General features: G+C 30.1%; 3 protein-coding genes and 1 long non-coding RNA gene across 9 annotated transcripts; 2 read left to right on the top strand and 2 right to left on the bottom strand.

Moving 5' to 3' along the window:
- Positions 1–15: 15 nt before the first annotated feature.
- Positions 16–8934, top strand: LOC111427112 (GATOR complex protein Iml1). 5 transcript variants are annotated; one of them, XM_023062096.2, is made up of 20 exons: positions 16–128; positions 182–993; positions 1048–1235; positions 1296–1492; positions 2280–2560; positions 2620–2990; positions 3042–3182; positions 3242–3376; positions 3615–3632; positions 4299–4680; positions 4732–4923; positions 4976–5162; positions 5372–5446; positions 5816–5886; positions 6487–6594; positions 7150–7339; positions 7444–7774; positions 7949–8109; positions 8161–8649; positions 8706–8934. In XM_023062096.2, exons 2-20 carry the CDS (start codon positions 227–229, stop codon positions 8880–8882), a joined length of 4461 nt encoding a protein of 1486 aa, XP_022917864.2. In that variant the 5' UTR covers positions 16–128; positions 182–226; the 3' UTR covers positions 8883–8934. The 5 variants fall into 5 exon arrangements, with proteins under 5 accessions (XP_022917864.2, XP_022917867.1, XP_071050193.1 ...); XM_023062099.2 differs by lacking the exon at positions 5816–5886 and adding an exon at positions 6284–6330; XM_071194092.1 differs by lacking the exon at positions 5372–5446.
- Positions 8935–9007: 73 nt separating this feature from the next.
- Positions 9008–9807, top strand: LOC111427113 (dynein axonemal light chain 4). The gene is made up of 3 exons (XM_023062102.2): positions 9008–9198; positions 9304–9387; positions 9556–9807. The coding sequence occupies exons 1-3, from the start codon at positions 9136–9138 to the stop codon at positions 9715–9717; spliced, it is 309 nt and encodes a 102-aa protein (XP_022917870.1). The 5' UTR covers positions 9008–9135; the 3' UTR covers positions 9718–9807.
- LOC111427252 (ARF GTPase-activating protein GIT1) lies at positions 9759–14795 on the bottom strand. 2 transcript variants are annotated; one of them, XM_071194094.1, is made up of 11 exons: positions 14649–14795; positions 14470–14546; positions 14283–14416; positions 14119–14228; positions 13820–14009; positions 13637–13767; positions 13408–13582; positions 11502–11574; positions 11176–11361; positions 10998–11107; positions 9759–10940 (listed from the first exon to the last, which is right to left on the bottom strand). In XM_071194094.1, exons 1-11 carry the CDS (start codon positions 14741–14743, stop codon positions 10107–10109), a joined length of 2115 nt encoding a protein of 704 aa, XP_071050195.1. In that variant the 5' UTR covers positions 14744–14795; the 3' UTR covers positions 9759–10106. The 2 variants fall into 2 exon arrangements, with proteins under 2 accessions (XP_071050195.1, XP_071050194.1); XM_071194093.1 differs by having other exon boundaries at positions 10998–11125.
- Positions 14796–19201: 4406 nt separating this feature from the next.
- LOC139429189 (uncharacterized) lies at positions 19202–20269 on the bottom strand. Its single transcript, XR_011639861.1, has 2 exons — positions 19894–20269; positions 19202–19835 (listed from the first exon to the last, which is right to left on the bottom strand). It is a non-coding gene; the product is annotated as an uncharacterized lncRNA (long non-coding RNA).
- Between the last annotated feature and the right edge of the window lie 2519 nt (positions 20270–22788).

Genomic DNA, 22788 nt, shown 5'->3' on the forward strand with positions numbered 1-22788 from the left:
TTAAATTTTTAAGTGTCATCTGTCAAAGTCAAAATACACAAAGGAATTTAATTAATTGTTAAAAAAATACGAAATAATGTAGAAAAGTATAACAATTAAACAAAAACAAATTATATTTATTAATTACAGTAAGCATAAAGATCGTATACAATAATGACTTAACTTTTTCAATAATGTATAGGTTATGTTATGTTGAAAATATTTTAAAATTGATACAAAAATCAACATGAAATCGTTCCGTTTAAAAGTACACCAAAAGAACTTCAGCAGTGACGATCTCCTGATAAACCCAAAAGATTTCTTAGAAGCAAAAGAGGGTGATATCGTCGAAATTCACCACCCAAGCGAAGATGAAAATCCCAGACTTCTTCTCCAAATAAAATTATTTAAAGATGAATTTAACCTTACGAAAGATACAATAAGTGTTGAACAGACGATAGCAAACACTTTTAATCTCCGAAAAGAAAAAGATATCTGTATAAGAATTGTAGATCCAAATGATGTAGCATTAGATTCCATTGAGTTAACATTTAAAGATCAATACATGGGTCGTTCCGAAATGTGGCGTTTAAAAAACAATTTGATTTATTCTTGTGTTTATATTAATAAAAAAATTGAATTTTGTAATGGGGCTGTTCGATGTCAAGTGTACGAAATGTGGTCCCAAGGTGATAGAGTTGCTTGCGGAGTGATAACGGATGACACAAAAATCGTTTTTCGATCTTCAACTTCGATGGTGTATCTTTTCTTACAAATGAGTTCGGAAATGTGGGATTTTGATATTTACGGTGATTTATATTTTGAGAAAGCTGTTAATGGGTTTTTATCAGATTTATTTTCAAAATGGAAGAAAAACGGTAGTAATCACGAAGTTACGATTGTTTTGTTTTCAAGGACGTTTTATGAAGCTAATTGTTTAGAAGAGTTTCCTTTGTGTATGAGGGAATGCTTACAAAAAGATTATCGTGGAAGGTATTATGAAGATTTTTATCGGTAAATAATCAAAAAAATTAATTTCTATTATTAGTACGTAATTATTTTTTTAAGGGTTGCAATTCAAAATGAAAAATACGAGGATTGGAGTGGAATTATCGTTCAATTACGCCGTTTGTTCTCTGAGTATTTAAAATTTGTTTTAGAGTATCACTCAAAGGATGATGAATTAATTCCTCGGGCTACAAATAGTTCTGCTTCACAAGGAAATTTCTTGGAGGTTCTAAATATGTCTTTGAACGGTGAAGAAAATATAAAATTAAGTTATTCAATGCAAAATTCTAATGATTTTAAATTTTTAGTTTTCGAAAAACATTATTTAGATAGAAGTTTCGATCGAACTGGTCAATTAAGTGTTGTTATCACTCCAGGAGTTGGAGTTTTTGAAGTTGATCGTGAATTAGCAAATATCACCAAGCAAAGAATCATTGATAATGGTGTTGGAAGTGATTTAGTTTGCGTTGGGGAACAACCTTTGCATGCTGTACCTTTATTAAAAGTAAGTTTGACGTTTATATATAACCTCAAAATTAATAAGGTAACCTCTGTTGTGATTTATAAGTTGGTTTTTTTATCTATAACACCTGTCAAGTTTTTTATTGTAAAGTTGGCAAAATTAAAAGGGAGTTTTGTTTTATCATGTTTTGAAATAAATACGTCACACTGACGTCAATGATGAAAACGGTACATAAAAAATTTTTTGGGGTGTTTATTTTCCATTTGTTTACATAGAAAAGGTGTTTTGTTCTATTTCTTTAGTTTGTAGCATGTTTTTACAATAAATATGTATTTAGTTAAGATCGTATTTATCTAAAAATTTGTTAGTATTTTAACCTCAACTATTTAGTTACTGAAAAAAATTTAAATTACGTCACAATTTCAAAAAATGTCAATTTAATTTAATTGTTTTAGAACTTTCTAAAGGTTTGATATTAAAACAACGTAAACAAATTTCTTTTTAAGCATAAATTAATTAATTTTCTTAAAAAACATTACGTTTCATAAAATTGACATTTAATTTTGACAAAGTTGTGAAGTTAGTTACAGTTGGTAACATTGAATTTGTGTCAGATTGACGTTTAAACTTTATTCAAAAATGTATTTAAAAAAATAAATTTATGGAATCTATTTCAATAATAGTCGTGGACAAACTATAGTAGTCTACTCACATATAATAGCCCTCATTATACAATGCTCGTATAATAATATACTATTGTAACTTTTGTTTTCATTAAGTTACTTATTTATCATTTATATTTACAACAACCTCAAAATATTTTTTGTAGTTTCACAATAAAGATACACATTTAAAAGTTCCTGATGACTATTCAATGCCGCATTGGATAAATTTATCGTTTTATTCAACAAATCGAAAAGTTGCATATTCCGATTTCGTACCAAGGATAAAATTACCACCGTGTTTTATTGAAGATGCTGAAGATGCAAAACATACTCAACCTATGTTAACTTGTGATGATGATTATATTCATAACACGTTTTTTGATTATGATGCTTATGATGCGCAAATTTTTCAACCCCCAGCATCACATGGTGTTCACGAATTTGAGTACGGAAATACAAATTAAATTTAGGAGGTTAATTAAATAAAAGTTTTTTTTTTTTTAGGTTTCATAAAACGACGGGACGTTATAAAAGGAGTTCTGGGGGGCTTTTAGAACCTCACGAACTTAGAGGGTTACGTAGAAAACTTTCAAATCCTGATATTGAGTATAATCATAACAGTGATTGTGTGAACCGGGAATCTCAGCCTATTGCTATTCCTTCAGCAACAGCGAGTCCTTTAATTTCCCCACATAATGATGATAAATCTTTAACGATTGCTGATCGGGATTTATCACCTCCATTACGTATGGTTGTTGGATCGGAAGGATCACCACCTTTAGAATCAAGAGCTCTAATAAATCCTTTTGATCCTTCTCATGTAACCATTAAATTAACATCAAATAGAAGACGTTGGACGCATATTTTTCCGAAAGGTTAATAAAATAACCAAATCATAAAATGTGATTAATAAATAAAATTTTCAGGTCCAAGTGGTGTTTTAATGCAACAACATCATTATCAAGCAGTTCCAGCGAAATCTCTATCTTCTGAGAATAACCACCAATTCGTAAACATTAAAAATAATTCAAATTCGAAATTGATTGTGACCCCAGCATTACAAGAGTGTAAAATAATCATTTAATTCGATTAAATATAAAATTATTACATTTTTAACATTTTTTAGATTGCAAAAAAGAAAAATCTTTGTTACAACATAGTATTGGACATAGGAAAATTCCAATTCCACCAAAAAATACATCGAAAACTTTACTTTGGGGTGTTACAGGGGAACAAGAATGGACGCCGGCTTTAACGACAGGTACTTGGTGTATTTACATGAGAAAATGATCGAAATCAATTTAAGAAAATGTGTATATGGGGGCTTGAAATCGTGCAATATTCCATTTTTAATACTAATTAATTTCATTTCAACTCAAATGTTTTTATAGGAGTTGAACTGGTGTATTTAATTTTTTTGCCGGGTTATTCATGATACAATTGTCTTTTTTCGGTTAACCTCATGGCTCTCGACTACTGGACACAACATCTGCAAGCAGTTAATGAAGTACTTATAGGTGAAGTCATTAGAAAATTAGTTCAAATAACTTTTTGTGTTTATTTATTTCTTGGTTTTTCTAATTTCTTGCTTAAAATAACGCTTTCCTTAAACTAACCTAACTTTTAATATTTTGACAGCTATTTTAGTTAGATTTTTTTTAGGGTTAGATTTAGCTGTCAAAATATTGCTTCTTTTTTATTATTATTTATTTCAATAACTAATTTGTCCACGACTACCTTATAAATGAGTTTTCTGAAATAACAGGGTTTTTCACGGAGTGAATAATAGCGGAGAATAATCATTATTCATTTGTAATCAACTTGACAAACGTCAAAAATCAAAAAACGTCAATTTAATTTAATTTTTTAGACTTTCTAACATTGAAAAAACGTAAACAAATCCCTTTTTTTGTATGATTTAAACATAAATTAATTAATTTTCGTAAAATGACGTTTCATAAAATTGACATTTAATTTTGACAAATTGTTGTGAAGTTGGTTACAGTTGGTAACATTGAATTTGTGTCACATTGACGTTTAAAGTTTATTCAAAAATTTATTTAAAAAAATAAATTTATGGAATCAATTTCAACAGTAGTCGTGGACAAAGTATAGTATTCTACTCATATATAATAGCCTATAATGCTCGTTTAATAATATACTATTATTATTTCAACAATAAGGTGTTGATTGGAAGTCGTTAACAATTCCTGCTTGCCTTCCGATAACAACGGATTATTTCCCGGATGGACGATCTTTACAATTTGATTACGTTGTTTCGTTGTACAACCTTTTACCGGACGATGTAAATGCGGATTTTTCCCAGCAAAGAGTCGGTTATAAGAAACCTCTAACAACAAATGAGGTGTTTAACGAGTTGATCTCGCAACGATTAGCGCAAGGATTTCAATTGGTGTTAATGCCGAGTATGAAGAAAAGTTGTTCTTCGGTTTTACGGAGAAAAGCTTCGGATGGGGATCAAACTTATATTTTATCGATTGGGAGATTATTCCATAAAATTGCGTTATCTGGGAAGAATATTGAAGTAACTAGATATAGACCAAGGTAAATAATTTTATTTTAAATATTAAAAATGAATTGAAACTTAACCTCCAGGCATCCTTATCCTGGTTTTAAATACCAATATCAATATCGATTTTATGCTCCTCATCATGATAATTACGAGGAATCATATGCATCATTTACAACGGAAAAATTGGAACATTATAATTGGAATTACGTTGATCATTACATTTGTACTCGTGGGGATACTGATTTTCCTTTGGATTGTTCGTTAAAATTTTGGAGGTAAATATGTTTTATTTTGAGATTAAGTTAATTTAAAATTATTTATTTATAGGTTTAAAATTTTTTTGTTGCCTTTAAACAACGCCGCAACTAAACGTATATTGGAAGGATCGCAACGTTGCGACATTTACACTCCATTGACACCCTCTGAACACCAATTAATGGTGGAAGGATTTTTAAAATTCACAGAAGCCGTTGTTAATAAAATTAAGAGACACAGCGCTACGAAGAAACCTAGGGTTTGTCTAAATGTGCTTCTAAATCTATTTTCTTCCTTCTTCTTTACACATTTTTATGTTTTCTTTTTTTAGAAAGCTTTGTTTTCATTACTCTTAGTTACCCCGTTTAATCGAAATAGTTTTATTATTAATTTAGCAACAATTCCATCTAGATTTAGATCTGCATGAGAACGTTGCCACCCCCCACATTTTTTTGCATGTTGTTGTAGATGTCTCTGAGCGTTATAAACTGCAGCGTGCCGTTGGCGCAACCGCGCCGTTATAGCATGAGCGCCGTTAACCAGGTACTTTTTACACTAATTTATACAAAGATTTGGAAATATTTTAAAATCTCTTAAAAGTTAAAGTCTCTTAAAGAACATTTTTTTAATCATTTTGACATTTGAAACGTCAAACTTTTTATTTGGCGATTTAAACGTCAAAATTGCTTTAACCACAAAAAATTTTGCTTAAATATCATAATATTTATTTACACGCTTAATTTTACGTATTTTTAAGTCTTTCTTTTTGTTGCACAGTTAGAAGCTTTAAAAATGATCATTGATTAATTCTTAAATATTTCTCAGTCTATTTATTTTTTTAATTATTTTTTAATTTATTAACAATATTGTGTCACTAATATTTTTTTGTGTCTCTAATCAATTTTATTTCAGACATCGTCTACTAATTCACCGTTCAGGGAACGTTTGGGTAGCAATCGGCTCCCGGAAAGATCGCGGCCCAGGTTGGAAAACGTTTTTAATAAAGCTACCGGTTTTTTTTTGAGTTTTATGTTAATAATTTCTTGCAGCTTGCGTTGTTTGTATTTTATTATTATAACTTTCTAATGCGGTTTAATGGCGGAGAAAGAAAAAGGGAGCATGTTAATGGGGACTTTTTTTTATATATTTACCCTTTAACGCACTTTAATTCTTTTTTAATCATAATTAATTCGTTTTTGTTAAGTTTTATCTTAAAAGAAGCTTTTACATAACCTAAATATTTGATATAATTTGAGTTAAAAGTGGTGCTTTAAAGGGTTACTCTAACATAATTTTTTTAAATTGTTAATTTAAATCACATTTTTGACGTTGTTGAATTATTTTTTTGGTTATGTTGTTTAAATTGCTTGGTTTTTACAGAATACTTCCATTCGCTCTACTGAGCGGTACGTTGCTAGTGGTCTTAGGTTGGTATTTTTTGCGGAATAAAGCTTTAGTATGCATTTAAAAAAGAATTGATTGATTCAAAGCTTTTGTAGTTTTTTATTTAATGTAGACGCTTTGAGTTGTGGTTAAATCTATCTTTTCATTCAACATTACTTTATTAATTTTTTTAAATACAGATCAGGTTCGAAAGTAATGGAAAGAGGACGAGCTTCACCTGCTATTGAAATTTTGCAACAACATTTGTTGGAAAACTCTCAATCTCAAGATACCAACAATGATGAACTGTAATAATTCTTTATTTAAGGAGTATAAATAAGTTTTCGTCGTTTGACAAAAGAAGGCTCCACCAGAAAGTTATGGTGAAAAAACCTTGCAGGATTAGTGACTCCGTATGAGCATCACAAAGTTTTGTACCGAGTAAGCGTCATTTGTGGGAATTTTTGATACATTTCTTTAATTTGAAGAAAATTATAGTTGAGGCGCATTGATTGCTTGTAGTGACTTGCACTAGCTTTAAGTGAGTTCATAACAACAGCGTTCAGAAGGAATTGGATAACCTTATGCAATATATTTAATCAATAGACTTTGATTCAGTGCTTTTGGTAACTCGCGATAAGATGACGGACTCGAGGTCACAAAACGAGGTGCCGCCAACATCAAACGAATCGACGTCAATGTCATTTCTTGTTATTCTCTGGTAGTGGCTAATGATGTACAATACTTTTAATAAAAAGTAATGTACCATACAATACATTCCTAATTTTTTATAGAAAACGGCGGATCTTATTTGTACTCCTAAATATCTCATATTTAATTTATTAAATCAAACATTTTTGTAGAGTTTCCACCGATTTAATGTTAAAATCAACAGCGAATTTCTCAGAAATCATTGAAAACTTAAAACATCCCCAAAGTGGACTTATTTTAAATCATCCAAATTTACCCCAAAATACATTTATTGCTTCGGATGCTGTAAATTGGTTGATGAATCACATGGAGGGTGTAACAACTTTAGATCAATCAGTTCAAGTGCGTTATTAATCTTATTAATTCTTTATTAACTCTTAATTCAGAAAATCTAACTTCACTTTTTTGACAGTTGCCAATTTTAATACAAATTTCGTTGATTATAGATTTTTATAAATCTCCAACGTGAGCGATTTATTTGTCACGCTTCTGGTGAACCAACAAAACCATTTCTTTACGGTTTTTATTTATATTTAATTCAACAAACCGGAAAATCATCGATTGATGAAAGAGACGGGGACTCACCGTGTTATGATATTCAAAGTTTTGAAAACGAATGGATGGAAGTTGAAGTAAAACCAGCACTAAATTGGGGATTATCTGATGTTACGAATGCTTTAAATATCCCCTCTGCACCATTAAACAACGATAACGAAGGGATTCCACATTTTTTAATGGACGATGTTGATGTTGGTTATTTACAAACAGACATTGATGGTAAAAAATGTGTTAATTAATTATCGTACTCGATGTCATTATTACAAGTATGCAACCAAATAGGCAAATCGCGTATTGCAATACCAATACTGTGATATTGGTTGCATACTTGCAATGATGACGTCGGTACGATAATTAACACACTGTACATATTTTGTATCAATTTATTTTTAGGTCCTTTATATAAAAGGATGTACTTGGATATTGATGTTTCAAGTAAAAGTGATCGTGTTGAATGGGGTCACGTTAAATATCAAACGTTATTTCGGCCAGATCAAGCTTATGAAATTATTGTTGAATGGTTAACATCTTCGGGATCAATCGTTTCCGAATTAGTAATTAATTTTAATAATAAAAATATAGTTATGTTGTTATTTTATTTTTAGTTAAGTGGTTGGTCGAGAAAAGCTCAAGGATCATGTGCTTTACAAATAGTACCAATTCCACATGATCCATTAGCTTTACCGTATTCAAGTAAATCAGATCCGTTACGAGGGCCAATTTTTATCCCTTTAAATTTGAATTGTCTGGGAAAACGTGAATTTTTATTCCGAGAGTTACGTTCGCCTCGGCAAATTGAACGTTTATTTTTATTTCAAGAGGCGATTATTTGTAAATTTGGTTTTATTCCGTGTTTAACTGAAACGGAAAAGGAATATACTCAGGATCGACAATACGTTCACGCAACTGGAACTGTTTTTATATTAATTTCAAGTCCAATGACGTCAAATAGATGTAATAATTTAACAGTTAGGAGTGCGGAACAAACCGATCGGAAATATGGTGCTATTGATGTGATGCCCAGTCCTCACGAGGCGTATATTACTAGACACGTTAGTGGGAAAAATAAAGATGATTATGATAATTCAAAAAGGGTGATGTCAAAAATTTTTTAGGTTATGTTTTTTTTTTATTTTTTTTAAATTTTTAGATGGGATTTTTATGGTCTTGGAATCACATGATTAGTCGTCGATGGAGAACTAATCCAGCCATCGATAACAATTTCCAAACTAAGTTGTTAAAAGATTTTCGACATTTTTGTTTGAATTATGAAAATAGGTTAAAAACGTTTTGGGATGAATGTTGGGAGTTAAAAAGTAACATTTAAATATTTTAAGCATAGAATTATATTGATAATAAACGTATTTGTTCAATTAAAACTAGTTTTTTTTAATTTTTAATAATTTCAAGCTTTTATTTTTTTTTAAATTTTATGTTGGCAACATTTATTTGTTTGCTCAATAACGCCTGAAAGCTTCAAAGAAATTTAATCTGTCACAATTCGAAATTATACATGATAAGATTTATAAAAACAACTTAATATTTTGTTAGAAACTAACATATAAAAAAACTTATAAAGAATGGGAGATGAAGCGAAAGAAGGTGAAGTTAAAAAGGTCGTTCATACATACCCTTTAGTAAGGGTGAGTCATTTTTCGGTTTATCGATTTTTTTATAACAGAACATCTAAATTATGATTTCTCGAAAAAATAATAACGTAAAATTAATGATAAATTGTTGTATTGTAGTATTGTGATATGTCCGAAGAAGCTAAACAAGAAATTGTTGAATTAGTTGTTACAGCATGTGAAAAATTTGCGGATAACAATGAAGTAAGTTACAATTATTTATTTAAAAACTCAAAAAATGTTAAATTTTATTAATATAAGGTACTTGTGCCAAATAAGGCAAAATTTTTTGTTAATAGTAGCAGCATATCAGGTCCTTATAGCAATAAATGTTTGATGACATTTTTTTTTGAATTTCACATTTATAATTAGGCAGCAGCAAAAATGGTAAAAGAACAAATGGATAAAAAACTCGGTCCCCCTTTTAATGTGGTAATAGGAGAAGGATTCGGTTTTGAAATCAGTTATGAAGCTAAAAATTTATTGTACATGTTTTTTGGAGGAAATTTAGCAGTGGTTATATGGAAATGTTAAACAAAATTTAAACAAGAATCAAAAATAATAAAAAACGTGTATGGAGTGAAATATATTTTTAATAAATTTTTAAATATTTTTATAACAACACTACGGAAAGAAGAAAAAATAGGATTAATATTCATAAAAATACTTTAACTTTTTTCTCTTTCTTTATACATAATATATTTTGTAAATAATAATATAGATTTCTATTAATTATTCAGTCAGTGTATATAAAACCTTATTTAATTTGTTTAAATTAAATCTGAATATTATTTGAGTCAAATTTTGCGACTCATTACTTAATAAAACTGTTATTAAATTATTAAAAAGAATACTATAACGTTATCGATTCTTCCTTTCTTCATTTTTATTGCACCTCCTTATTTCTTTATGTTAATTACACCTTAACCACTATTATATTTTGTAACAATCTGTTTCGTTTCTTTAGCTATTTCATAAGCCCATTCTCTAATCCCTTGAAAACATAACTGCGATTGTTGTTGATCCCCCGTTTTATTAGCTTTAACAAAATTTGAACAAGCACTCTGTAAACGATAAACATTATCCAATAAATTTCGAGTTGCCTCAGTTTTATTTTCAACCGGAATATTTGCAACTAACGCTAAAACAGCCACTTTAATCTTCTCAGATTGCGTTAAACATTGATCTCGAGCATTTGTATCTTGAGCACTTTGCATCAATTGTTGAATTGCTTTAGTTATTTGTTCTGTACAATATAAAATCGGATTTCCGTATGAATTTGTGTTGTATAAACTCGTTGTTGTCCGCATTTGATTTTCTGTGTTATGTTTTAATTGATTTTTTATATTCTGCCAATTTGGGGTTTTTAAGCCTTCGCGAGTTTCGTACATACTTAACGGACGGATTTGTCTCCTATTTCTTAAATCAACGGGAGATGCTGGAATTTGACCGTTAACGAATTTAGATTCACTTAAAAACCCGTCCAAGGAACTACACCCACTATCAATTCCATTAAAACTATGTAAAGAATTCGTTTCGGCGTGCGATAATCGCGTTCTTAACTCAGTATTTTCCGAATTTAATTTCTCAATAACCGCCTTTAAATTCACCACTTCTTGTTGTAGAGTTGAAATTTTTGTATCAGACATTTCTAATTTCTTCGTTAATTCAACCACTTCAACTTTTTCTTCTTTTAAGCAAAACATATTGTCGTTATCGTCTTTTCTTATTAAATTTTTTCCATCAATATCATTTTTCTACAAAAAAATTATTTATTTTTAATAATTAATTATTAGACTTTAAAAATTTTTTACGTCTTCATTATCAGCAACTATGGCGTAATCATCATCTGATGCGACTGAATCATAAAGTGGATCATCATCAGTTAATTGCGAAACTTCTCTCAATTTCGGTAAATTAATTCCTTTGTTAATTAAGGAAACTAAATGTTAAAATTAATTATTTTCTTTATTAATTTTGAAATAAACTCACCTCGTTCCGATGCAATTATTCGCCGTTGCGTGTCAACCAAAATATCGTAAACTAAAGCCCTTAATTCGGGGGACAGAAATTTACCTAATTTTTGTCTGCTTTGATTTCGAGTTCTCGATAATGTTTTATCAACAGGAAGAAACGGCGTTGCGTTTAATTTAACCGAATCTGAGCTACTTAACCAAACTAATAATAAAAAAAAGTTAAGTTAGAATTTTTTTGTTACATTTCTTTTTGTACTTACGAATGTTATTTCCATTTAGTAAGCAAAAATGATTTTATTTTTCTGTTTAATATAAATTAATCAAATTTTAAATGATACTTACTCGCTTCGATTTCTCTCCGATCGATTTCGTCGTAAACATCAGCAACTAATTCTTCAAATAATCGATTTGGTAACTAAAATTAATACAATATTAATAATCTATACAATAGAAATACATAAAATCTCGATATAACGGATTAATATGGCGAAGGGAGTGTCCATTATAGCCAAAAGTGCGTTATAGAATCTTTCTAGATTAGTTTTAGGTCAATAGAAATATACAACTATCTAACGCTTAGTAACAACTAAAACTAGGGCTAACACTAGCCTAGAACTAATATTCCGATTTAGCTGAACGTCTCTTAAGACGACTAAAATATGTTTATGAATATGTTATATGTTTGTGTCATGAATTTACTATTTTTTGAAGAATAAGACTCGATCTATCGGTTGACACTGCAAGCACACATTCGATATTACAAAATTATATAAAAAAAGACCACGAAAAAGAAATTAAATTAATATTAAATTGTCAGACTACAAGTACACTGTTTGTTATGTTGGAGCGATTCATATTATTAGAAAAATGCGCACGTAAAGCAATGTTTGACATAAAAGAGCCTTTCCTTGTAGATTCAGAGTACGAACTTATTAAAGCCTTAGTAACCATATTGGAACCGGCAAAGCTAACTGTAAAAGCCTTATATTAGCGGTGTATTGCACTAGGAAAAGCAGATATAGCTTCACAATTTATGATAAATGAGATAGAAGAACAAAATATGTTTGAAAATGTCTAAATAAAGACAACAAAGCCACCTGTCCAGTTAACTAAGAATGCATTCATTACATTGATCCAGGAAATTGATATATTCAATAATGGCGGTAGTATGGATAAAAATCTTCAATTCGCTTTTGAATGTTTGAAAACTATTCCACCAACTAGTGTGGAATTGGAACGTGCTTCTCTTGAACACAACATTTAGATCTCATTTAGGAGATAAAACAATAGATAAATTGATTGTTCTGCGACAGTTCTTTAAAAATAGTTACTATCCGGTTGGGTTGGGCAAACAGCAACAACTCTTCAACTCTGTTCCGATTGGCCGAAACCCCCCTCTCCCCGCATGGTTTATTTCTGTTTCTCTTTAATTTGTAATTCCATTAAATCGCCCTTAAAAAATTAGGAAGTCCTAATTTTGAAAAACTGATAACGGATTCCGACCTGAATCCGACAAGCGACATGATTTGACATATTTTGGTAAAAACCGCGTTGAAATCCACCACGTTGTTTTCGAAATAACCAAATCCTACTAAACCGCGATTTTCCGCGAAACTATATGGAATATTGAAAAAATAAAATATGCCCCACATTAAGAACACATCGATTTACCACCAGTTCAAATTTGAAATCTTTTCATCAAATAGTTTTGGAGAAAAAAAATCGCAAAGTAGACAAAGTTGCTGGCACTCTCAAAAATCAGGTAGTTTATTCACTTAACTCGCGATAAAAGAAAAAACGCGGACCCGAAAATTTTCAAATTAACATGTGATACGCAGAAATGTTCACTGATTACAATAAACTTTACCGCAATTTTTTTCATCGAGTGGTTACGAAGATATTGACCCCTAATGTGAGGAGCCTTGGCTTTTTGCATGGATAGTAGTGTTAGTTCAATAAAAATAGACAACAATCTAATGTTGCAAAGCAACTAAAGCTAGCACTAGAACCAACACTAGACTTAAAACTAAAAACATTCAAGTTTAGGCGAACGTCTCTTAAGACAGTTAAACCTGAATGTTTCTAGTTCTAGTGTTAGTTATACTTTTAGTTCAATAAAAATGCAGAACTATCATCCTTAATTTATACATCATATAGACAACTCAGGGAATACCCAGAGTTTAGATAATATTATAACTTAAAAATATTTTGTCTGTTATATCGAGATTATCCTGTAAAACCAACTTGCTTTTTTAAGTTTATTGTTAATAATTTGATCAGATTTTGGTCCGTTATTTGGAATAAGGAAATGAACTCCATTTTGATGATCTGGTTTCCGCTGGCACAAATAAACACTCAATTTATCAGTGACTTCATATTGCATTTCCATTAAACGAATCATTAAATCTTTATGACCCTTTTGCCTTAAACAAATATTATTAAAAAAAAATTTAAAGGTGATTTAAAAATTAATTTACTTTGCGTAATCTATAGGGGTTTTTCCATGTAAATCGGGGTATGTAGGGTCTGCTCCATAAACGACTAATAATTCTGCTTGTAAAACTTGATTTTTCTTAGCTGCTACGTGCAAAGGTGTGGTTCCTTTTTCCTTAAAACAACTTTATTAGTTATAAAATATTATTTAAACGTTTATTTATTACATCATGAAAAAAATTTGGGTCAGCCCCTTGGATTAATAGTCTGAATGATGTATCCAAATTATTAGTGCGAACACTAGCATGAAGTTGTTTACCCAATTCATTTTCGACGCATAAAAGACCATCTTCATTATTAGGACGGAATACAAATAAACATTGTTCATGCTTTTCATTAATAAAAACGGCTTTCGTACTAAAAAAAATACGAATTATTTAATAGCAATTCTTAAAATGACGAATATAAAAACATTTTAGGTTAAAATTTTGACAGATAATTTTAAGGTTAGGTTTGCGATAATTACTCTAAAGGATCTCTTGGATTTGGTTTCTTTTTGTTCAGTTTTGATCCATTTTCTAATAAAGTATGTTCCCACATATTATTTACTCCACTATTATTTAAAGTTTGGACCATCTAAAAATATTTAATTTATTAATAAATAACGTTTTTGTTACATTTTTTCATTACCGTTAATAAATTTCCATTCCATGTACTTTGATGTAACGATTTCACTTGAGAAATGTGTCTACCAAGATTACGGTGAATACAACAACATTCGACGCATAATAATATACCTCGATTAACGGAAGCCCAAGTGGGATCTTAAAAAAAAGGGGGCGATTATTTCATTTCAATTTGAATTAAATTTTGGTACCGTTAGCACCACAATCGGCACAAACGTCCGTATTTGTAGGTCGGGACTTCGCCCTGCTGCTCATCCTTTCCCCAATTCTGAACCAATTTTAACCAAAAATACCAGTGAGCAATAAAAAAAGAGAAACAAAAACGTGAACACTAAACACGGAAAAATATTAATTTTATGTATTATTTTACGCCATTTTACTTGTTGTACGGTCTACCACCGGTTCGTTGACATCTTCAGGGCATTCTTGCCAACAGCTTAAACGAAATTTCTCCAAATTTTTCATTCTTCATGAAAATTAATTCGTTTTTCGCCGGTTTCCAACTTTCTTTTAAAATCATTGAAACATCTTTTAAAATTTAAGATAAAAAGGTTAAGATAAAAACAAAAGCATCTCATAAAAACAAAAAAACTTTATCTTTGTGATAAGATTATGACCTTTCTTTAAAAAAAATATTTAAATCTTTATTTATCTGGAATATAAGCTAGATTTTATGATATTTAGGTATATAAATGATTTAAATATTATATCGGTGCTATTTGATATAAAACATGTTTTTTAAACAAATAATTCTTTATAAATAATTTTGCACATATAGACAATATTGCCATCTATTGTCTAATTGAATGAATTAAAAGTCATGTAAAAATTAGTTTGTTTTTATTGTATTTATTATAATAATTTTATTGGTAAATATACACATTTATTCTTCATCACAATAAAATAAATATGATTAAAATTTAGAAATTCATAATTAAAATTAATTTAATAAAATTTTAATTAAGTTGCGCTTTATTTCCAAAGATGTCGCTCTACAAATGAAAATCGCAATTATCCAATTATTAATACATATTTAAAAAAATAAATAAATAATTTATTAACAAAAATAATAATATATAATTTATTAATAAGCTGGTATTAATAAAAGTAAACAAAATAGATTTCAAGTTTGTTAATTTTAAATTGTCAATTTGACAGTTAAACTTCAAAAAAATTTTAACAACCATAATTAATTATTATAAATTTATAACCAAAATTATTATAAAAAAATGTTAAAAGCTTCAATTCCATTATATGTATTTAATTCCACACATTTTCGTAGGTAAACACAACATAACCTTAAAATAATAAATTTCCTTGTTTTTTTTTAAGATGACTATTTTAGAAATGATTTTATACAATTGCTGGTGATTTGGAGAAAAATAATAAATTATTATCTATTTTCTAAGAAGAAACAATTTGAGATACTGAAAGAAATAAAAATTGTTGACAATAAAATTACAGAAATCTGTGTTTTGGTTAAATTAGTTGAGCTGTTTTCACCGAGATGGTAATACTATACCATTATTTATATTATTTACCTAATTCATTAACTTTTATTTATAAATAAAAAAAATATGAATTAATCTTGTAGAATATGTTACACTCAAAATCTAAGCAATAAAAAATGTGTAACTGTCAAAATGAAATATCTGATATAAATTTTTTTTTATTTTTAAGTAAATTTTCCAATAATTTTTGTTGTTATTTTGCACAGTTAAGGCGCGTTAAAAATGAACCGGAACGTAAAAGGAATGTGTATTTAACAGATAATACATAAATAGCAATTGGTAATTACGCAAATATGAGCTAGTAACGACTCAGTTAAACCAATTATAAGAACTTGAAGAAAAAATTAGTTTAAAGTTTGCATACCCTATTGAAACGTGCATTTTCCATTAAAAATTTTAAACAAATTTTTAAATAATTAATATTTTTTTGACATTTTAAATAATTTACAGTGCCTAACTTCACTATATTCTTTGTAAACGAAATTTAAATGTCAAACTGACGTTAAAAATTTTTTTTTTTATAATTATTTTAAGAGAAACATTTTAACGAAGACATAAACCTTTGTAGGGCTCTTTAATTTTTCGAAATGACTATCAAAAAAAACGACATCCGATAAAGGACTTGTATGACAACATTTCACGAAGAGGGTCCTCAAGACAATTGACAAGCGACTCGTTTTAATATAAGTTTAGATTTCTTTCGGATAATTAACAGAACCGTACTTAAAATAAAATATTGTTTAGCAATATAAACGAAAATAATGATTCAAAATAAATTAAGTACTAAAAAATGAATTAGATAATAAAGTATTAAAATTATAATAAAAAATCTAAAAGAATAATTAAATTAATATAGAGTCGATTAAAATAATTTAAAATCCGGATCTGTTTAGTTTGTCATTTTAATGTTATTGATGAGGGCTTCGTCCCCAGATGGCCGTCGAGATGCTATCGGTAGTCTTTTGTTTCGACAATCAATTATCTACGTTCAGACCGGTGGTATTTTAATTTAATTAGTTTGCGGTTATGTCCGCAGTGTGTCTCTGATATACCTGAATTTAAAAATAAAAATAAAATGAAATTCTTCAATAATCTTTTCTCCCTGTCTTTTTTTTCTCATCCCTAAACGTCTTTTCGCGGTCAGGTATAAAACGGGTGTTTCAAAGAATTCGTTTAAGATACTGATCCCTTTCGAAAATTTAATAGTTGAAATGTAGTTGATATCTAGAGAAAGAACTATTTAAATCCGTAAAGTGAGGTTAAAGTAAAAGAAAGAGTTTTGTAATTACTCACATTAAGTAAAGTTGAGAAAACTACCTAACTAATGTACGTTAATATCGGGTTAAGGTTAGAATGTGATAACCCATCCCGAATGACTAATTTATTCATTCACATTCTGATGATGCGATAATATATCGGAGACCGGTTTTCTGATATTTTGAAAATATAATTACACGTTTTCGACCTGTAATGAAATACTTGAACGATTCGGTAGTGGCCGTATCGAGGGAAAAATCTCGATTCGGAGTCGACACTTTTATGCTTTTACCGCGCTCGAAACCGAGCTCGAGTACGGTCCTGTTCGGACAGTATCCAAACATCACGAATCGAAACCTTAACGGCCTAATGATAGGAATTAGCCGAGACCGGTCGATCCGCCGCTAATACGTAGTTTAGTTACAAATTCAGCGCTCGCGGCGGTAATTTACAAAATTACCCTCCATAACACTTCAAAATAAACAAGAAAACGAGACCCAGTCAGGTCCAGCAAACGACCATAACCTCTCTTTCTCTCTCTCTTTTTTGAGAAGATCATATTTTCACTTTTTTAACGCCACCGTAAAAGAAAAAAATTATTTATTACCTTAATCATTATTTTATTAGTTTTTCTTCTGTCAAAACTAACGTCAACTTGTTTTTTATTTACCAACCTCAAAAAACAAATTTCCCCAGATACATTTACTTTATTATAAGTAAGTTCCTTTGAGAAGATCATATTTTCATCTTTTTAACGCAACCGTATGAGAAAAAAATTATTTATTACCTTCATTTTAATTAAAAATCTACATTATCCTCACTTTCATAAAATTGTTTCTTTTTCTGTCAAAACTAACGTCAAGTCATTAGTTGGTTTTAGTTACCAACCTCAAAAAAACAAATTTCTCTAGATACATTTATTTTATTATAAATAAATTCCTTAATAATTTTTATAACTATTATTGTGAATAATTTTTTATTTAATTTAAAATTAGTTTTTGTTAAGATTGATCCATAACCTCAATCTAATTTAAATTTATTTCTAAAATTTTGTTTTTTTATGTTAACCTCACTTTCTGAAACATCATGTGTTGAAACTTCACTTTAAGAAATGACATTTAATCGTTAAAAAAAGTTTGAGCGTCAAATGTGATATTTACTTCTGACAGTTGACATTAAAACGTCAAATTTAACTTTTTGTTTCCTTCAAAAATAAATAAATAACAAGATTATCATTTAAAATTTACATAAAATGATATTTTAACATTTAAGCTTGTCAAGTAATCGTAAAATTGGTAAAGAAACGTCAAAAATGACATTTTTAATATACAGGTGTCCCACCTAACTTGTAACGATTCGTTAGAGCTTTTTCAGGTTCCACTAATCCTACAGCTTCGAAATTTTGGTAATATGAATCGATCATCCGGAACTTTCGATCTAAAATACTTCCAAGATGGCGCCACATCCGGTCGACCGGAAGTAGACCATAACTTCATTGATTTAAATGGGATGCTATAGTTTTTATTACACCTTTTAATTATGCACAAAAAATATGTTGACTTTGATAAAAGTTATTGATCCCTAGCGTTTTTCGTTTTCGAGACTTTCATTCAAAAAAGCTCTAAATTGGCACAATTACTCTTCAAATGCTGTCAAATTGATTGTCATTCTTTGTATCAGGGTTTCTCATACAGGATGGTCAAAAATTGAATTACCGTTATCCCACATTCAATGGCATAAATATTTTTAAATACCTAACCTCATTTTTATGTAAATTTTAGTTAAGTTTGATTTTTTTGAAGAAAAAAATTGTTGCTCATTAATAATTTTTACATTATCTTGAAGGACGAAGATTGTTTAAGGGCGTCGATTGACGTGAACGAGACGCCCAAAGGCTACTAAGATCTCAAGACCGGATCTCAACACCGAGACGACTCTCTCTCTGTATACGAGCTTTTTGACAGATAACGCATGAACACCGGTGCTTTATAGCCATCCCATTATATCATTTAGAATTTATCGATCGCGGTGGGACCTCGTAGCTTGGCGCAACGCGGTGATAAAGAGTCGCCCGGGGCCGACCCCGAACGTCGTCGCGGCAAAACCGATTTATCTAAATATGGAACGATTAAACCAGATCCGAACAACCAGATAATCCAAGCAACGTGTTTATTGAAAATGATCAACAAAAAGAAATGTTAAAAATTATAAAAAAAATTGCAATTAATATATTGATGTGAAACCAACAGGAACATTAATATTCAGACGGGGAAATTAATATTTCCTCTTTAGCGGCGTATCTACTAACGCCGACAATTGCTAAACGGAAAACGTGTTTCTAATTAATATTTTATTATACAGGACGTTGCACTTTCTATTTTACATATGTATTCAGTTGGGTGGTCGTCTTTATTCGCAAAGAAACGATTCAACGTTGCAAAGAAAAAGATAATAAAAAAACGTATTATCTACAATTATTATAGATGAAATTATATTGTGAATTACGAAGAAAACTTTCTTGACGTATATGGTTCGTTGGTAATAGCTCAAGTGTTTTAACAAGGGGTGACCCCTTGCCTCTTGAGGTCCGATTAAATTCAATTTGGCCAATTTACCAACGAGGCCGCCTTTTCGCGGCTTGACGCTGCAGAGATTGTTCTTTACGAGCCCGCGAAGCTCGCTTGCCGTACGTTCGCTTGCAATTGGCCCATTATGCACCGTTCCGCTCTCCACCATACTGAAGACGTAATTTATGGGCATTAGGGCCGCGGTTTGAGGCACGGCTTAAACTGTTCAAAATAAATAGTCATTATCGCCAACGCGCTCTCTCTCTCTCCAAACTCTTACCTTTTCAACTCGCTTTTAAACGATGGGCGTTACCAACATTGCACACAGATCTTATTCTATCCATTAAACATAAATAGTTTTATGGTTTTTATGAAGTTAAAAAATTTCTTTAAAAATAACAGAAAGTTGATTCGTTACGGCTCTGATTTCAATTGGCGTTGTCGATATTTATAGGTCGCAATAAAAGTCTCCGGTAATTACGACAACATGCGCAAGTAAAACGTTGATTTAATGGTGGTGCGGCCAGCGAAGCTGTTTGCTCGCCCGAGCGTTAGTTATTAATTTGCGTAAGTTACGACGACTGGAAAACACCTAATAATACGTTTTGTGCTCGAGCACTAAGCTCAAAATAACGAAAAAAACTTTACTCCAACACTCATAACCTATACTATTTTTTGTCACTTTTATTGTCATTTTTTCAACGCCATCTATTAGTTCTTACAAGTACTACTAAAGTTGTCATTTTAAAGTGTTTTTTTATATTTTATGTTGCGTTTTAAAAGAAATTAGTTTTGTAAATTTGTTTAATTACTTACCAGTTAAAACTGCTTTTTACATAAAATGAACTGTTTCGAAAAATATAAAAATAACAAAGAGAAGGAGATTTGACTAAAACAACATCTGAGCAGCTGTCAAAGCTTGGTTATTATTTTATTATATTAAATGATTTCAACGCCATCTATTATTTCTCACAAATACTAACGTAGCTATCATTTTAAAGATATTTTTATACATTACCTATTAAACGCGTTTTTAAAGAAATTAATTTTATAAATTTGTTTAATGACTTACCAATTGAAACTGTTTCTTGCGTAAAATGAACTTTTTCGAAAAATATAAAAATAACAAAGAGAAGGAGATATGACATCAACAACATCCGATCAACTGTCAAAGCTTGGTTATTATTTATTATATTACATGAAATGAATCAGTGTTGCCATAAAATATTGAAAAAGACAACAAATTTCGTTCCAATGCTCATAACCTATACACTACACTATTTTTTGTCAGTTTTATGGTCGTTTCTTTATATTTTTTATTGATTTCAACGCCATCTATTAGTTATCACAAGTACTACTATAGCTGTCACTTTTAAAGATATTTTTATCCATTTGTTTAATGACTTACCAGTTAAAACTGCTTTTTACAATGTTAATTCTAAAAAGAATGAAGAACTGCTTCGAAAAATACAACATTCGATCAATTGTCAACGCTTGGTGATTATATTAAATGAATCAGTGTTGCCATAACGCATTAAAAAAGACAACAAATTTTACAAATGACGTTTTAAATGAGTTTAAAAAATATGTTAGAAATTGCTTAACAAACGTAAATAATGGTGTGTGTTGTGAAGGGATTCGTGTAAATTTAGTTTTTGTTAGTGTGTCCCATTATACCCTGGGGACACAATAACGCTGTTAAAATGATATATGTATAAGGGCCGCGGCTTGGTTCCCCAGTTTCGAGAATCGACCGAAAGATGTAAATCTTTCTCACCGGCCTCGGCCGCTTGGACGAACCCAATCTTAACGAGACATCTTTGTTTCCCAAGAAAAGAAAACGACCAACACCACAAACATTCTTTTCACTAAAATTATTTTCATTTCAATCAATAATTAAATCGTTGATTCGTAAAGAATTTCTAAATTATTATTGGTTTTTGAAAAAACCTCGTTATTTGTCTTGGAGGCATTTTAAGAACGATGCGAAAATTACACCTTTATTCTTTCCTGACCGAAAATGCAATTATACCACCGGTTGCGATAATTAACGTAAAACCGCGCCATAAAGTGAGACCCCAATTTTCCGTTATTAGCATAATTGCCGCCGTCGGGAACCTGGCGAGAGTAGTCGCGTGTTGATCACAGAAATCCGCGGAAAAGAGCAAACCCACTTAATATTCCCTAATGACCCGTAACCAACGCAAAACGACCAACGAACATTGAATTCTCAGCAACCCTAAAAAGCCCGATAATTATTCATCGATTCGACGAATTTTTTTTGGGGACTTTCGAAACAACCTAAAAAGAGATTAATGAATAATTTATGATCGAGCGAGAAAAATCCTGTTCACACGTACGCGGAGGCGCAAAAAACAATTATGCTAATCGAATGGTATCAACTTGGTGTTGTATTCGCAAATAATCGATACATCAAGATAATTTAGTTCGTTAAAAATATTATTTAAAAAAGACTTAATTTTTTATTACAAATTTTTAATTTGTACTTTAAAATATTTAAATGAATAATTTTAATGCACATATATTCGAACAGCTATCCACAATATACATTAATGTCTAGTGCTCTTCCAGTATTTAGTCCTGTTCAGGTAGTATCTGATCTTCTAGCAGCAGTTATTTGTACTCTTCCTGCAGTATCTAGTATTCTTTCAGTAGTACTTATTATCAGCAGCCTTTTGTCAGCAGAATACTATTGTAGCAGTGTCAAGTCTCTTTTCAGCAATATCTAGTCCTTTTCTAGTAGTATCTAGTCTTTACCAGCAGTGTCTAGCCTTCCATTACCAGTATTTAATACTTTCCCAGTAGTATCTGATCTTCTGCCAGCAGTTAATTGTCTTTTTCCAGCTGAATCAATTCTTTCTCTAGCAATATGTAGTCCTCCTCCACTATCTCATTAGTTTTAGTTTAATAAAAATATAATACAACATAGCACTGAATAACAAGTAAAACTAGAACTAACACTAGACCTAGAACTAGAAAGTTTCGGGTTTAGCCGTGACTAAACCCGAATGTTTCTAGTTCTAGGTCTAGTGTTAGTTCTAGTTTTAATTCAATGAAAAATATACAACAATCTATCACTGAATAACAACTAAAACAAGGATGGATGAAAATTGGATAAAAAATTACATATTTCAAATACTATTTATATTTATTA

The sequence above is a fragment of the Onthophagus taurus genome, chromosome 2 (assembly GCF_036711975.1).
Source record: "Onthophagus taurus isolate NC chromosome 2, IU_Otau_3.0, whole genome shotgun sequence".
In the NCBI taxonomy this organism is placed as follows: Eukaryota; Metazoa; Arthropoda; class Insecta; order Coleoptera; family Scarabaeidae; genus Onthophagus; species Onthophagus taurus.